The 17,887-nt window shown below is 44.4% G+C and overlaps 1 protein-coding gene across 9 annotated transcripts in view; it reads right to left on the bottom strand.

The window, feature by feature from the left end:
* Positions 1–17,887, bottom strand: part of ARID1B (AT-rich interaction domain 1B) — a 450,840-nt gene that overhangs the window by 21,157 nt on the left and 411,796 nt on the right. For 5 of the 9 annotated variants that reach the window (XM_047858467.1, XM_047858472.1, XM_047858471.1 and 2 more), the window contains 4 exons: positions 12,726–12,835; positions 11,834–11,992; positions 5,972–6,181; positions 2,988–3,192 (listed from right to left, as the gene is read on the bottom strand). In XM_047858467.1, coding sequence (XP_047714423.1) covers positions 2,988–3,192; positions 5,972–6,181; positions 11,834–11,992; positions 12,726–12,835 — 684 coding nt within the window. The remainder of the gene's footprint in view (positions 1–2,987; positions 3,193–5,971; positions 6,182–11,833; positions 11,993–12,725; positions 12,836–17,887) is intronic. The other 4 variants (XM_047858473.1, XM_047858476.1, XM_047858469.1 and 1 more) reach the window with 3 other exon arrangements.

Raw genomic sequence — 17,887 nt, 5'->3', positions numbered from 1 at the left:
ATGGATGGGTTTTTGGTTACAGACTCACTAACTGAATGTGCGAGCTTCCTTGCTCCCCCCACCCCCCGGCCCCCCACCCAGCTTACGGGCCGCGCGGGCCACTTGGGGAGGCCGATTCCCGCAGCTGTTCAGCAGAACTCCACAAACTTTTACGGGCTTGTTACAGCGAGATCCCCACTGGTGCCTCAGAGGTGCAACCATACCCCAGGCCTTGCCCGGCTTTCATTCGGGAGCTTTCTCTCGTGGACTTGCTCTAGTCACTGGAAGACAGCCACACGGGTCTCGGGCGTGAGAAGCCACACGGCCACTCACGAGTGAGGATCGTGGCGCGCCCCCAAGGGCTGAGGGGTGACACCTCCCAGAGGCTGGCAGAAATGAATTTCAGGCCACGTCAGCCACGTCGCCTCAAAAAGGGGGGCCGGGTGGACGACTCACGATGCTAACAGGACCAAATGATCCGGGATTTGGGTTGCTTCCGAGTGGCCCTGTGAAGAGCAATCTGGCATGTTTCTCAGGAATCTTTTAGTTTAGTTTGCCTGGACGTGCTGGTAAGAAAGAAGCTACAATTACCTTCTTATGGGAAAGACGGACTTCTAAGAACACGAATTCTGGCTGAAGATTAGGTTTTCAAAATTTTGTAGTATACGAAACCCTAACATGGCTAACGGTTGGGAACAATTATTATTATTTGTTTTCCTTCTTTGACGATAAAAATGTTTCAGAGTCGTTTTCCTTAACGGATGCCAGGCAGGAGCGTGGCTTTTTGGTTATGGGGCTGATGTCGGTCAGGACCCCACTGACAAGCGTGTCCTTCTGTCTGGCTGAACGGAGCGTCTCGAGCGGCGCACAGAACAGGTAAGGAGGCAGGCTGGCCCCGTGTGTTCCGCACGGGGCCGCCTGGGCCGCGCCCTGACTGGGAGGCTCAGCTCAGGACGCCCTCCTTCCCCTGCTTCCTGTTTCACAAGCCTTTGGACCATGTGGACCACCGAGAAGAATGAGCTATCAGAAGTGCATCTGCAACCCGAGCTCTTTTGTGCAGTTAAAACGATAATGTTGCCACAAAAACGGTAGTTTTAAAAAAAAAGGGAAAAAGGAAAGAGCTGACTGTTGAGAGAAGAGGCCCTACACTTTCTGAAGGGTCTATGCCTCAGCGGGATTTCTTGTACTGAAGCTGGTCACGCTGGGAGAGCCATTCTCCATACAGAAGTGCTGCCCATTCAGTGACACGAGCTTTTCCCCGGCAAATAAAATATACCTTTACATCTTTGCAGACATCGCCACTTTGGTCCCTACACCCCACTGAGTTTTTATTTAGGAAAAATAGTTTCAGAGCCGTTCACAGGCGGCTTGTTTTACTCTGTGAACGGAATGTAATGTTGTGAGACTTTTAAAATTAGATTTCACAGTTTTTAAGGTACACCGTAACTGCAAAGGCTTCGAATCCTTAAGGGTGGGGCCGGAGAGGATTTCTAGTTGTGTTCAGAACTGTCAGATCTAAATATATATCGAGGTGTATTCCCTGCAAGTGCGCTTTGGCCCACGGAAGTAGCGATGTGAGATCCCTTGATTCGTGACCTTAGGTACTAGCACTGGCATCCAGAAAGCAGCAAGAGGAAATAATTAAAAAGAAAACAATTTCTTTCTTTGGCTCACAGACACCTTCCTGTGTGTGCAAAAGGCTTCCCTGTTACAATGCTATTTCAAATATGGACAGAGGAATACAGTAGGTCTAGGCATAATGCCAGGGCTGGATAGCACTCACTAGCAGGAGATCTGGGGCCAGTTAGTAAAGATTTTATGTGCCTTAGTTTTCTCATGGACTTTGGGACAGTATCTGTGCATCATAGGGGGGATGCGATTGAATGGAAAAGCACTTAGAAAGGTGCCTGGCACACTTTAAGTGCCTAAGAAATACTGGCATTTGATCCCAGGGCAATCCTGTGTGATGGACAGTGGCAGGTACGGCCAGCCTCACCTTGTACGTGGGACAGCACGGCTAAGTGCTGACCCCATCACAGGGCTTGGATGTGGCCAGAAAGACAAGAACACGGTTGGATCGGACTTGAGTGAGGTCACCACCCAGAACTCAGGAGGATGTAAATTTCTTCCTATCTTGAATACTGTATTTATTAGAATATAATGAGTCAGTAATTTGAAACGCTAACAGGTAGAACTAAGGCTAGCAGGAGAGCTGAGAGAATGGCAGGGTCTCGAACAGTTGAGTGGAGACACAGGAGAGAAGGCATTCGCTTGGTTTTGCTTATGAGGATTTAGGTGAACTGCGTTATTCCTAGGTAGTATTCCTAAGACTCCTGGCCTCTAGGTCAGAGCTAATGGGCTATTCGGTCTCAGAAATAGGGCTGCATGGACCTTTACCGTGACAGTTTGCTAGATTCCCTACAAGTGAGAACATGCTGAGCAGGGGACAGTAAAAAGAAGTCCAAATTTCATTTTGCTAACATACAACTCTGAGTGTCGCTGACACAGGCAGAGCTGGTAGGAACTGGCTGTCAAACCTATAGGGTGGCATTTTCTAGTAGCACAAAAGTATGAGCACAGGTTACCGGGGACACTTATTTTGACAGAGTTAAATGGAATATTTAAAAATACTTGTACAAGGAATAAAAGGTTACCGGGGATACTTATTTTGACAGAATTAGACGGGATGTTTTTAAATACCTGTATAAGGAATAAAGGTCTACAGCTTAGAATTCCACAGAAAGCCTTGGAAATGTTGGCCCCAGAGGGCAGCGTCCCAAACCGCATGCTCGCCTCCCTTAAGCACTGCCGACTGGGGGGGTTCAATTAAACAGAACACAACAAAACGCCCCTTGTCCTCAGAGATCCCGCGTTCTGTTTGCTTTACTGTGAAGTGGCCTTCTCAGAACATGAGTGGCGGGTGGCCTCCAGCGCCCTGGGGTGGGGGTGGGGGTGGGGGTGCAGGTGCCTCGCCTTTCCCCGGCGACAAGTGTAGTACTCCCGCTTACCAGGAGAGGGCGGCTGGAGCTTCGGCTGCTTCTTGGTGTCCGCGGTGCTGAAGACTTCCGGCGGGGGCTCCTCCCCGCGCTCAATCTTGCACTCAAAGGCAAACAGGTACTGGATATACTGCTTTTTCAGGGAGCTCGCTGCACTGCTTGAAGTGCCAACATTTAGGTTGGTTGCCAGCTCACGCCACTTCTTGTTTTTATTAACCTAGCAAAAAAAAAAAAAAAGGCAGGATCATTGGTTTGCAGCAAAGTGGCTTGTTTAAAGCCAGGAGACAAAAAAAAAAAAAAAGCACTTAATGTCTTGGTTTACTTTTTTTTTTTTTTTTCATTTGCCTCTCTTAACGAATGCTCATTACTCCCACTCAGTAGTGCATAGACAGCATTTACAGTTATAAAACCATTAAGGGACCTGCTGATAGCTACATAAAAAGCAGTGCTCCTTGCGATTCTTCTGCTTGGTGTGCCTTCTAATGCGTCGCACCATTCCAGGCCGTTGCTGCTCAGAGCCCGCGATTTTTTTGAGCAAATGTACACTCTCACCCGCGCTCATCCCCAGCCCACCTCTCATCTTAAAAAAAAAAAAAAGGCACCCGAAAAAGACTTAAAAAGCAGTAACAGAACGACTTTGCAATTTAAGTGCTGAGCTCTGATACGAAAAACAGTGTTTCTTTCCACCAGCCCGAGCTCCCTGTAATTCTAGCCTGCATCTCTTCTCTCATGGGAGACTTTCTTAGGGTGTTGGGCAGAGGGCCCCTCACTGGAAAGCCAGCACCAGCCATCCACCCTGGGTGGCTCTGTGAAGCCACGAGCGAGCCGACGCGGTGGACACCTGCGAGCTGGGGAAGGGGCAGGGCCACGCAGGGTTCCCACTGACACTCAGGCTGCAGAGAATAGAGCCGCAACGTGAAGAGAAAAAAGGAGAGAAATCCTGGGATGCTACAAAAGGCCTTTAGGCATTAACTTTCGGTTTCCACTTGGGACAGTTAAGCAAGGTTGGACATCCGAAGGAAGCACACAGACCTGCGAATATTTGGGGAATATTTTGCCTTTAGACGCGCCTGGGGCTAAGTAAGGAGCATGGTTAAATGTTAAGGCGACAGTGGTTTTTAATGAAATGTTCAATTTTTGGATTCAAACTTTATCACAAAGCTCTTTATGTCCATTTACTTAGTACTAAATGGTGTGTGATAAACAAAATGCTCGCGAAATGCTTCCGAAGGGATAAGAGGCGTGTTGCCTGGGCTGCCCTGAAAAGCAAGGCTCTGCACCGACCTCTGTGTGGCTGCCAGTGCCCACTCTGACTGCAGCTCAGGGCGGCCAGGTAGAAATCAAGACGGGGTGAAGGGAACGTGGCCACGCGGCTCACCATCGTGCATCACAGCTGTGCTCAAGCAGCCCTTGTTAGCCAGGCAGGCAATGAACCTCACCCACAGACCCAACACGGTAGGTAATTCACGCTGTCGACGGAGGAAAAGTAAGGGGTCTGGACAAGCTCTATGCTTCTGTGAGGGTGAAACCCAACTGTATAGTGTCCTAAGGATTCTAAAAAATCTATGCCATGGGGTTAGGGTAGAGGGGAAAGGTTGGGGGAGCAGGTGCAGAGAGGAAAGGTGAGGGGGTCTAGGTGTAGGAGAGAGTTTTGTATCTTGAGCTCTCCCTCCACTGACCACCACTCATGCACTTGGTCTGCGATGTACGACTTACCACCTGACTCTGCAAAGCCTTGGCTCACGCTCTGTTGGTTTCGGGCGTCCACGGAAGGTCTCTGGTGGGATGAGGCCCCTCCGGGAAGGCTAGGGACAAAGGCCTGGCCTGCTTCCCCTAGAGCTGCGAGGCGCTGAGAGCAAGGCGGGCCCTCAGCGGTACCCGTGGATTAGGTGACTCACTCCCGAATGGTTAGCGACCCTGCGGCACCGGGGCGGAGTGCAGGGTCCCACACTGTGTACTGGACCACCTGGGCCCAGAGCAGCTCCTTTCAGTGATCCGGGCGGGAGCCCAGGTGCTGACAGGTTTTTAAAGCTCCCCAAGTGATTCTTCTTCCCTCCCCAAGTAATGCTAACGGATAACCAGCCTGAGAGCTACAGGAAGATGGGGGGGGGGGGGGCACGTGTCTTAGAATCTGACAGACCTGGCCTACAGCCACCCTGAGAGTCCCTGGGCCACCCAACCGTGTTTCATTCTGTTACAGTGTCCTCTCCTCTTTGGGGCTGATGACGCCTGCATTTAACGGGTATTCAGAAAGACCATGCCAGAACAAACGGAAAGCATGGTGCCCAGCACGCAGTGAGCACTTACCTGGGACCCCTTCCCTGCTCCTCTCGCAGGACATGCACTCATGTGCTAGACTCCAGACCACAGCAGAGCCAGGACCAGGGGGAGGAAAGTTTGGCCCCCAGGGTACCAAGTTTAGGGGAGCACTGGTTCAGAGAGTCAGGCAGGGGCGGGGGAGGCACCGCACAAGCCTGAAGAGTGCCTTCTGAAATTCCACACCCTGATGCCACCCCTCCTGCACCCCAGCCCCAGTTCTGTGCAGAAATGCCCCTCTTACCCACTCGGGCACTGTGGGCATGCTGTGAGATACAGGACTTCGTTTTCTTAATAAATTGCTTTGGATTTAGAACTGATCTGGACAATTAATTTGGTCATTTGCAAAACATTCCTGGAGCATTTACTATGAAATCTTGGCAGATTCCACAGATTTCTAGAGCTGTCAGGGAACCTAAAGAAAAACCCAGCCCGACCGTCTCATTTTGTAGATGAGAATGGAGGTCCATGTAAAAGTGACCTGCCAAGGTCACACTACAAGTTGGTGCCAGGCCCAGGGCCCCACCCCAGTGCTCTCCCCGCACAGCACACAGACATGAATCCCACGGGCTTGGCTTTTTATTTAAAAAAAAAGAAAAAAAAAAAAGAAAAAAAAAGTACAAAGAAACCTTTGGGAGCTTACGCACAACGTCTCCTCATTCACTCACTCGCACGCTCACCTGTGCCAAACCTCCGATCTCTTTGACGCAGATGTAGAGCCGGAACAGGTCCAAGGGCTTCTTGCCCACCGCGGGCAGACTGGAGACGGGGGAGCCTCTCTCTTCCATGAAGGTAAGGTATCGGTCGACCCACAGCTTTCTCTCCGGCTCATTCCCCAACTCATACACCTTTGTGATCTTTTCCCCAGTGGTGGTGGATGAGCTGGACTTCTAGCGCCCAGAAAGAGCATTTGGAAGTGGGGAATGGGTGGGCAGAGGGAAAGGGAAGAAGGTGAGAAAAAAGTAATGAGCTACCAAACACAAGAAGAGAAGAAATTTAAAAACTACCGCTATCACACAACAATCAGGAATGAAGGCTACTAGTTCAGGCACAAACTATACATTTTCTTAATTAAGACTTTACTTTGACTTTAAATAAAGGGCCCAAACTCCCCCTTTTATATACTTAAAAAAAACCAAAAAAACAAAACCCTTTTTCACTTGATTGATATAAGCGTTGAATCCCAGAAGGCAAGTTTCCAAGGACGCCCCATGTCACTTTTAAAAATAAGAGGGTGCGAGTTCATAGAAGAATCGCAGTGAACTTAAAATTTCACATTTACGTAATATTATAGAGCCCAAAAAACTAAACGGACTCTTGTTTTTCCTTGTTAAAATAAGAATCAATAATGTGTGTCTTCATTAAAATGCTAAATCTTATGGAGAACAGATCTGGGACTTGCTGAAATATAGAAGGTAGGTCACAATTCATAGGGACCGGTGGTGTGGTTTCTGCTCCTTTTCTAAGCTTTATTAACTAAGCCAGCTAAAGTTTTGGCATTTACTCATGATGACTAGCTTTCCCTACGTAAGGTTTCTTGGACTTCTCTGCCAAGGCAACAGTTAAATATTCCTAAATATTCTTAAATATTCTTGTAGGAATTGTTTTAACAGATTTCTCAGGCAACCATGCTTTAATCACAAACACATGGGCTATTTCATATTCCCTGCAGATCTATGGATACATGTATGTGTTTACTTTTATACACATGGGTTTTATGTGCTCGTGTGGTTTGTACTGAAGCTCTAATTCTTATCTTCGGTTTTCTAATTCTATGTGATAGTAAAATGTCAAAATTTGCTGTTTGTGCACAACTGAAGCCCACCTTCTGGATTATGTGATCTGGGAAGCTAGCATTTTTGGTACAGCCCAAATGTGTATTTTTCTTTTATGCCTCTTATGTCTGTAACAATAACTTGTGTGCTTTAATATCTGCAGTTCCAGGGCTGCTGTGAAAAATTCACTTCTAAATTCTCAATCAAGATTTCCTTGGAACAGTAATTTACTTCCTCATGTGTCTTTACCAGCTTATCATTTGCAATGGATAGTCCTCATTTTAGATGGGACTTCCTCTTAACTCTTTTCCATTGTATTTGGCTTAACCGTTTTAAACACATTGCTGAAATTTGGGGGGTCAAATAACAGGACTGCCATTGAAGTCTGATGTTACTTTGTTAGTAAATGATCCCCAGTGAAAGCAGGACCTCAGAGAGGATGCTTGAGAATGAAAATAACAACATTCCTCTAATTGAAGGCACCTCTCCCAGGCTATTTCCGCTGAAATTTTAAGCCTTCGGATTCAGAATTATTGAGGCATAAAACCTTTACATCAAATACATAAAACATGGGTGAATACAGTTGATGTAAATAAAAAATTTAGGGTGGTGGGATTAAAAAAAAGTGTGATCTTTTAGAACTTACATTGATGCTGAGGCTCAAGAGTAAGTCACTTAAAAATTACTTTAGAGCTTAAAATATATACACATTCATATATATATATATATATATATATATATATATATATATATCTCCATATATATACTCAGAATCTGGAACACACTGTATATTCAAATAATATGTTTTTAAATTTTCTTTTCCATATTCATGTACCCAAGGAATATTTGACTGGGAAAAGAAATTGTCCTACCACATTTTACACATTCCAGAAGCTCTGTCATCACTAAGGGGGGGTAGTTAGTTTCTAAATGCTAGTTAAAAATGTTTTTTTTCCCTTTTGGGGCACAATACCAAATGGGCCCACTGTCTTTTTAAAAAATGAGATTTTATCACCTAAAATCAATCAAAACAGAAAAAAAAAAAACCCACCAACCCTCTCACTTGCATTTTATTTGTAACAAATTGAGAGGTAAAAGTTTGACATTCAATTTAAGGGTAAGAGAAATAAAAGCGATCGTTTCAATTTAAAATTACCTTGAGTGGCTCTACCAGCGTTCTGAATCTAAGATCCAGGCCATCTCTGGCCTGGTCCTCTCTGATGCCAAACTGGGGAAGGGGTCCGGAAGGACCGTTCATCAGGCCCCGAGCAGTGGGGCTATGCAGATAGATGTCTGTTCCCGTTTGTGAAAGAGTGTATCTCCTAACCTGAGATAAGCCTCAAATAATAGTGTACTTACTTTGGCCATACATATTTTACCTTTCCTTACCTTTCTTTGTTAAATGAACTTGAATTTAATTAACTTTTGTATGTCTCAGTTTGTTCTCATAAAGTTAGAAAAGCTTAATGAAGACAGTGGTTTTTAATAGGACCATTTTATTTTTCATAGCTTTAAATCTTCAAAAAAGACTTAAGGATTTTCATGGCACCATAATGTAGGAAAATGCATCTGGAGGAGAAGTGGTCAGGCCTCAGGTGACGCGTCAGTTCCTGGAAGAGGCCTCCCAGGCACACAGGCTCCCTCATCTGAATCACTGTCTCCCGCTCTATTTGTCCTTGGCGGCCCTTGGTTACACGGCCTATAAAAAGCCCGTGTTTTGCGTGGGATCATCTGTCTGCCCTACGTTCTCCTGACTAGACTTTATGTTCCACGAGGCAGGGTTCGGGCCGATTTTGAATCCCCAACGGCGACTGCACACTGGAGGGATCTGTAACAGGATTTCAGAGGCCGGGGTGCTGAGTGACCGTGGACACAATCCAACAAGACTGAAAGCTGAGGAGGGGTTGTGCCCATGACTGCCACATTCCATCTCTACTCCCAGCCTCAAGGTCTGTTTACTGGCCAGTTATCAAAGTTAGTCTTTGGGTGTCCGAACAGAGGAAAAGGACATAAAGGGAAACATAAGTGCTAGGAAATAAAAGAGTATATACTTTATCGTCGATTAGGCTCAACATGTACTTTTTCTGTTCACAGACACCAGCTTCGATGCAACCTTTGGATGGGTGTCCTCATACGCTCTAGCCACGGACACTGGGCAAACACACCAGCCCTGCAGAAAGACAGGTTACCTCTTCCAGGTCACTAGGAGCACCTCACATTGCTTCTGTGTTGTAAAAATGGTATTCTAGTGCCCGTAACTGTCATGGGTGCAAGAGAAGGGAACGGAGATTGCTGAAGAATTACAGTAAGACATTATGGCGCCACAAATGTTTTCCTTGCATATACTTTAATTAAGTCTATAAGTACATTTTTCCTCAAATCTCCAAGGCAGATTTACATTTCAGCAGTCTTTACCATATGCCTGGTAATCTGTGTATGTGCAAATGTTTATTTTTATTTTAGAATGTTCTGTAACAAAACAATGTTGGTCCATAGTACACTGTCAAAGCACTGAACATCTTTATTATTCAGTCCATTTCAGGCCTTCTATTAGACAGGCTTTATTAGAGACACTGGTAGGAGCAATTTTAAGTGCAAACTGAAGTTGTGTCTCAGAAAGAACAGTTAAATATTCCTAAATCGTATATATCAGCAGTGATTTGACAGCACAGATACTCTCTGGTCATTCCTTCCGATTGCATTTGGTTCCCTTCTTTAAATTAGCATCTCAGCCAAGACAGGCGCCATTTTTTCCATACAGAGCCGTCATCTGAATCCTTCTACCTGGGACCACGGCTTCCCCGGTCCTTCTCTACCCCCGGAGCTGGACATTTGCGTGCCCGTTCTTAAACATACAATGGTTATGGTACAGGAAGAGATAACGGACGTGGGAATGTTTAGAAAAAAGGAGTATGCAACCTTATGGCGAATTATATTATACTCAGGAAATGAAGTCAACACTTCAGTTTGCTTTTTTCTTATATTTAAGTGGAAAGCGCGGTTTTGGTAATAGTTTCTTTCCTCTGGGACTCATTGGATGGAGATCACCTGACTAGTCAAAGTATCATAAATATCTCACTCCATCTTTATAAGCCAGAGTCAGTAAAGTGGCATTTTAAACGTATAATATATAATGTCATCTATCAGTAGTCTTTGTTTTTCACAAATTATTATTCTTGATTATTATCTTAAGGTTTTAACGGTTATGATTTTCGGCCTCTAAAATGTTTCCCTCCGAGCCAACATAATACATGTTTTTGAAAAGTTTTAATCTGAGTTCTACCTGCTAACCTGAGAGTATGCCGATTCAAAAATGCTCTTCTTGTGATGAAGACAAAACACAACACAACACCAGGGGAGATTGTGGGGAAAACCCCCGGAACGTGGGCTGCCTTCTGAGACTCAAAGCCAATGACACAAAGCCATCAAGATGCGGGAGTTGCCCTCCCCCTTCCCGTTAGTTCTGCAAACCCGCCCGAGAGCATTTTTCATTTCATCTCCGTTGCTGCAAAAGCAAAACATGTCTACAGAGAAGGTAACAGCGAATATTGCCCTTTCTTCCTCTGAAAAGGAAAATGCTGGTTATGCTAGAGCTCCACATGAATTTTACAAACATTTACTGGAACCACCAACCCTTCAAACCTTCAGTTCTATCTGTTTAAACCAGTGAATGGATAATTAATAGCAGCCTCCTTTTGGGGTTTTGACTAGATTGCCAGATTCTGCACATAGAGACTTCTTCCCTCCAACTCGCTTTTCCTGAGCTGTACTCTTCAATACGTCGTCTTAACAAAAATTAGCGTGTTAATTAAGCCTTCTTGGCAAGTAATTGCATGTTAAGGCTTTTTTTTTTTAAACAGATCTTTTGATTCCCTATATGAATGTAAAATAAAGGTTACTACAGTGCCATTTATTCTTTTTTTTTTTTTTTTTTTAATGGCACAGAATTAATTTCTTCAGTAGGAAAATAAAGACCGAGGTCTATGGACAGAAGAACATTAAGACTAAAAAAATTCCCTTATATGCACATCACCGTTTTTGTTTTCTCTATATCACAAGGAAATCAACACTTAATTTCAAGATTATCAGCAGTCTTGTGCAGGATGTAATTTTTCTATCTCCATTCATTCTAATGCAGGTACATAATATTATTCTAAAAGTAGCCTTCCAAATATTCACTTGCAGGAACATTTCTACAGCTTTGCTGTTAATTTCTGACAGGTGGAACGAAACAAAGTAGGGCTGATATTGTGTTAACCCGTGCCCAGAGTGTCACATCTCTATTTTCAGGTAGGCAGTTTTGAAATAAGATGTTTCAGATACAACAGCCCATGAAAGATTTAGGCCAAAGGCCAAACTTGTCATTTACTCCTTGGCTGCTATTAGTTTCCATGTAAATGGAGAAGTAACTCGTTTTAAAGATCTTCTGTAAGTGCACAACGGATCAGACATTTGAACAAAGTCACTGGGTGAAGGAGTTTGGACCCGGTAACACAATCACATGCTTCATATCGAGGTGCTTCTTTATAACAGCGGTTTCATTACCAGAAATCAACTTCTACAGATTTGCACAAACTTTACTCATTTTGTTACTGCTACAATCACAAAGCAAACCCTTTCATGGATAAATTATGAAGAAAAAGTCTTATAAAACAAATCAATCAGCAAGCATTAAAGTAGAATTACTTAATTATCAAAAAACCCCCAAAAAACAAAAACAAAAACAAAAAAAAAAAACGAAAACCACAAAAAACCAGAGCCACTTACAGGGCTTGATGGAGTCTTTGGCCAGCCTGGGCTGCTAATGCTATCGCTTTCATCTCCATGAAATGAGGAGATGCTAGCAGAGCTGGGGGACATTGGGGAAGGGACTGGCAGGTTGCCGGGGGTTGGGGGCTGAGATATACCCTGAGAGCTGTAGCTATCCTGTGGTAGAGGAATAAAAAAAAAAAAAAATGACAAAGGTAGGGCAAACTTTATTTAAAATAACAAAAAGCACATCCAGTTTAACAGACTGATTTTTATACATAATGGATATATATAAAGACATGTACGAACAAACACACAAAGACACACACGTATAAAGGTATTAGCACAACATTCTTAATTAGTAGAATTCGGTCAGTTCGCCGGATGCCGGAGAAGGCCACTAAGCCACCATGCTTACTTCAAGCTGACACGGAATGCTAAGCATGGGTTACCCCTTATGAAAGAAAGAAAGGAAAAAAAAAAAAAGCTGTTCACCTTATTTATCAAATAAGGCAGGAAAGCAAAATATTAAGTATGTTGTTGTTGCTGAGGCGGCCAAAACAGGAAGCTATAAACTGAAGGCAGAGAAAATGGCTGCAAGTGTCAAAACCAGGCAAGGCCCCTTACTTCTCCCCACCCCCGAAGCGTTTCTCTCAGGTGGGTCTCGTCCCTCCTCCCCCCTCCCACAGCCAGGAGTTAAATGCCGTAAGAACTAGTAACTTTCAGATCCACACCATGAAGGGGGGGGGTGGGGAAAGGAAAGAAAACTACAAACGTGGTGCACAAAATGGAGGCATGCAGAAGAGAAGAAAATGGCGACGAAAGTGTAGGCCAACACCGTGACTACAGAACAACATGGCAGCTTCAGCGAGGCAGACCCCACACCGCGTGCAGAGGAGAAAGGAAATACCTTCGACTTGCTCTCGGGCTGTGGAGTGCCTTCTTCTTTACCGTCTGCTTTGAGAGGCAGGGGCAATTTGGATTCGCCAGGAGACATCATATCTGCAAGACCCATAGATGCTAATCGAAAACAGGAGAAAGAGTTTAGGATTATACATGTGATTCGTCAGGCTGGGCTCCTGCTAACACAAGTTACTGAGTGATGTGTGGGGCACTTGCATTTCCCTTGAAGGAAGAAAAGAAAAAAGAAATCGTAACTCAGAGCACACTCGTTTCTGACATCTAGACAGCACGATATTCTGGTGGTCCTTTTTTAACTTAAAAAGAAAAAACACAAATGCAATCATTTATTCAACACCCCACCACGGAAAGTCAACTCGTATCAACGTTATCTTCTCAAAATGATTACAGCGTTATTTAACGGAGTAGGTGACAAGTGGAAAGAAGTCCAATGTTTCAACTGCTCATCGGGTGTTGAAAGGAAAGAGTGGATGTGTGTATTTTCTACCTGGTGACTAGAGGATGTTGTGCTTTCTTAATTTCCTAAGTTTACATAGTCTATAGTTGGCAAATTCATTTGACATTTTATATGGTTTCATTTGAAAATCTTATCTATTCCATGTGGCCTGGTCTGCAACGATGGAAAACAATCGTAACAAATGACTTCAAAAACAATAATCAAAAGTTCTTTTCGAAGGAAAGGATTTCTAATTAGTTTGCAGTGGGGCTGCTTTTCTTTCAGTCTGGGACCGTACGTGCACTTATCAATCCCCAGCAGCAGCTCAAATGCCCAGCAGCCCAAGAGTCAACTCTACGCTCCCTGGCAAAACTCACTCTCCATCTCTAGGCTCAGAAATTCTACCAAGTTCATCCAGGCTTTAGATTGAAAGGTTCTCCGAGGAACAACTGATTTAGACGCATTTATTACCCATACGGATAGACATTTTCAAGCTAAAAATACGGGTTCAGATTTCTTTTTAAAGGAAGCACAAGGCTACAGTAGGGAATCAGTGTAGACGTCCAGGGAATAACAGCTGAATTTCTACAGAACCCCACTGTGAAAACCATCTGCACAACACTGGGCCGGGAGTGCGACACAAACAGATGTGTGAGGAGAGTTGGAAACAGACAAGGGCGAGTGGAGAGAATTATGAGCCTTGTAAATGAGTGAAAGCCAGAAAACATTCCTATTTCAAAATAAAGTAAACCTGAGGTTTTATGAACAGGACCCATTCTACATTCTGCAAACGAAAATGCTGGCTCAACCAAGGCAGTGCACATGTTGCATAAAGTGCCAAAAAAAAAAAAAAAAAAAAAAAGAAGCGTTAAAAAAGGCTCTACAGATTGCCCACTACAAAATGATTATTGCACATATTCATGTATTACTATGTTTTAGAAAATAATTAGTTTTAATTACAGCAGAGAGAGAGTGAGCAGGGCTCTGGCGAATTAGCTGGCAAGCTTTGTGGTGCTAATTTGCTAATATCGTTAGCATCTCTGCAGGTTGAGACCAGAGGTCCTGCCAAAAAAGCCGACCCCACCACGTGCCCGTGAGCACGGTGGCGCGCCCACGGATGCCCCGGGAAGCGCCCGTCTTCTCCGCGGGCGCACTGGCTTGTGCTCCCGAGCCCATTTGCAGCCAGTCAGCCCTTGAAGTCATCACCACACACACAAATCATAATTGGGATGTTTTTCTTTCTTTCTTTCTTTCCTTTTTTTTTTTTTTTTTCCAAATTACTTTCAATACTTAGACTTTAAGAACTGGAACAAAAAGCTTTTTCAAGGGATGCAGCTGCAGAGAAAAATCTATTGGGATCAGCTAAAAATGCTGTTATTTTTGTGAATGTGTGAAACCTCAGAAAAGCAGCTGAGAGAGATTACACCAGACCGCCTTGCTCCGAGCTGTGGGCTGCTTTCGTGCCGTTTTCTCTCTGGGGTCTAGCGCTGTAGGAATTAGTAAATCTGTACATTAAGAAACACTCTTTTTAGAAGAACAGAATGGAAGAGCAGGAGGCGTGCGGAAAGAGGAGCTTCTTTATGAAAGTCCACACGTCCTTGCTACTTATTCAGAGTGGGTTCCAAGGAACGACAGCCACACCATCCTGGGGAGGTGGCAAAGTCACGGACACGCGGCTCCAGTTAAGGCCTGTATCTTCAAAGGTTCTAACGGATAGTTCTGTTAGTATTTGTAATAAATTATGCCTAAATATTACTGTTGAAAGACAGAAAACAGTAATATTCTTCTTCGTGCATGAAATGTGTTAACATACACAAAACATTTTTTTAAGCCTAAAGAAGTGGGACGATATGTATTATCATAATTAATGATAATAATTAACACTGATTTAAAAATCAGACTCGGGGTGCCTGGGTGGCTCGGTCAGCTAAGCGTCCGACTCTTTTTGTTTTTAATGTATTTTTTTAATGTTTATTTGCTTTTGGGAGAGAGACAGAGCGCAAGCGGGGGAGGGGCAGAGACAGAGGGAGACACAGAATCCGAAGCAGGCTCTGGGCTCTGAGCTGTCAGCACAGAGCCCGATGTGGGGCTCGAACTCACTGACCGGGAGACCATGACCTGAGTCGCATGCTTAACCACTTAACTGACAGACCCGCCCAGGCGCCCTAAGCGTCTGACTCTTGATTTCGGCTCAGGTCATGATCTCATGGTTGGCTGGTGGGATCAAGCCCTGCGTCGGGCTCTGTGCTTAACAGCGGGGAGCCTGCTTGGGATTCCTTTTCTCTCTCTCTGCCCCACCCCCGTGCACGTGCACACACGCTCTCTCTCTCAAAAACAAATATTTAAAAGAACATTAAAAAAATAACAATCAGACTTAGATGAATTTAAGCATATCTGTTGGTTTGAAATTCCCTAAATTTCTTCATTCTCTGTTATATATTCTTAAATGGGCATTTAGGGTATGCAAATGTAAAAACTGTCAAAAGTTACATTGTGTTATTATCTTGAGAGACAAATAAGGAGAGGGTTTAGAGTAACAGTTTTATTTAGTCCTCCTGCCTTACATTGCAAATTTTATTTTAGTAAATGGATCATAAGGTCTTTCCTTACTGTGGCTTTTACTGTTCCTTTTGTTGAAATGCTTACTTTTTGACTTCTTACCAGAATTCTCAATGAATCACTGCAAAGAGCTATACGCCTCCCAGGGCGATGACACTCCAGGGGCACTATTTTTTTCTCCTTTCCCAGAAGAGAAAGACCACCACTATTGTAAGGATGTGTTAAATCAAGGCCCTGTTCTTTCTCCCATTGACATCAGTAATCCAGTATGGAAAGTTCAGGCATAAAAAGGGGCAGTAAAGGATCCGTGACCGCAGAAGAGCCGTGTGAGCACCGTAAAGACATTTCGAGCACTAGCCTCTGGCTTCACCACCGAAATTTAAGAGCTAGAATGATTTCTTAAAGTAAGTGCGGGTCAAGGTCCTGAGGCAGTCATTCCACCCTGGATTTAATATATTCAAAAGGAACACGAAGAACATATGGTGTGAGCAAAACTGAACTCAAACATTCATTCTTACTCTCTCAGCTTCCTTCACTTAGTCTCCCTACAAGGCGACAAAATCACTCCCAGAAGATGGGGAAATGGGACCAGAAACACACACACGGCTTGTTCTTTTCATGGTAAACAATACACCATGCCCCACAAAATATTTTTTTCCTTGTTTCTGAAAGCACTGAAGGGCCTACCTGCGTGTGTACGTCTGCAGATATTCAGGACCATTTTCACACGTGGCTAATACAGAAAGACCGCCGTTAACATAACACATACAGAGGATGTGAGAAAAGCTCAGGAGAAACCCTTCTCTCTGACTGGATCGGCGAGGCCTTGAGGAAATCTGCGGACACCCGTCTATGCCGATGTACCTCCACGGCGGCAGTGTATGTGAGATGCACACCCCCAGCATTTCCATCTGCGGCCTCTCTCCATCCCAGCCAGCCCAAGGAAACACGCGACCGGAGCAAAACCAGTAAGTATGCTTGCTACGCGGCACTGCTTCAAGGAAAGCAGCTCCTGTCTGCAGTGAGCTAGAGCGATGCTCTCAAGAAAGCCCCAGCTGCATGTGAAGTCCAGAACCACCAACGTACTTGGCATAATCCCGGGGTGCATTTTCTCCCCCCTCGAAGAGATATGGTTTTCATAATTTAATATACCTTTTACATCTTTGGGGGTGGGGTGGGGAGGGAGGACAGCAATTCACCTAAAGTCACTAACTTCGTGCAAGCAAGCGAACAAAAAACCCGACGATCTTTATAAACTACTTAGACAACCGACAGCCAGCAATGGTGTGAAATACCCCAAACTTCTTTAGTGAAGGACCCTAACGTCTCGAGACAGAAAACACCTATCCATCTGGTAGGTTTATATTCCGGGCAGAGTTTTGTAATTTTTCTTTTAAATTTCAAAACAGCAAATTATCTGGTAAACAGCCAATGCCACACAAAGCTGGCAGCAGTTTAGCGGAGAGATTGCTGAGCAAAATACCCCTAAATGGGTGGCTCGTAAGCTTTAGCACGCACATGTGAAAACCACCTGCGGAGTCTGTTAGGAATCCAGACTCCCGGACCATCCTCAGAAATTCCGGTTGGGCTGCCGTAATCTGTAGTTTTAACAAACATTCCAGGTGATAGGTGGTTCCTGACTTTTGGGAACGCTGAAAGAGGCTGTCGATACCGTGCTAGTGAGCTCGCCTCTTTTTCCTTGGGAGGGCTAACGGAGCTAGTGTGCCCCATCCCGGTAGAGAGGCAACAGAATATCGCATTTGGTACTGAGCAGCGCTAGGTGGGCAGGAAGATCTGGAATCTGCCGGGGCTCTTGTACAATAGGAAGGCCTGATAACAGCAGTGTGTGGCTGTTCATCTGCTATCTGTAGGTTATACTGATGGAAATGTCCTACATTCTGCAGAGCGACTTCCAGGGAGGCAAGCTTAGAACGACAGATGGTAGATACATTTTCTGGAATTTAGATGTCTTCTTTAAGATGATGGCTTATACAAAGACAAGTATATGACTAATGAATATTATAAAATGAGACACAAGTATCATATAACCAGTAACGCAAGTATCATATAAAAGGGTGTATTTCACAAGGCTATACGTGATTTATAATTTTGCCCATAGCATTACATAATTCTAATCTTTTAATGTGAATAGTTTT

Source organism: Prionailurus viverrinus, chromosome B2 (assembly GCF_022837055.1).
Source record: "Prionailurus viverrinus isolate Anna chromosome B2, UM_Priviv_1.0, whole genome shotgun sequence".
In the NCBI taxonomy this organism is placed as follows: domain Eukaryota; kingdom Metazoa; phylum Chordata; class Mammalia; order Carnivora; family Felidae; genus Prionailurus; species Prionailurus viverrinus.
Note: the sequence above shows the minus strand (reverse complement) of the source record. Positions and strands in the feature narration are given on the sequence as shown.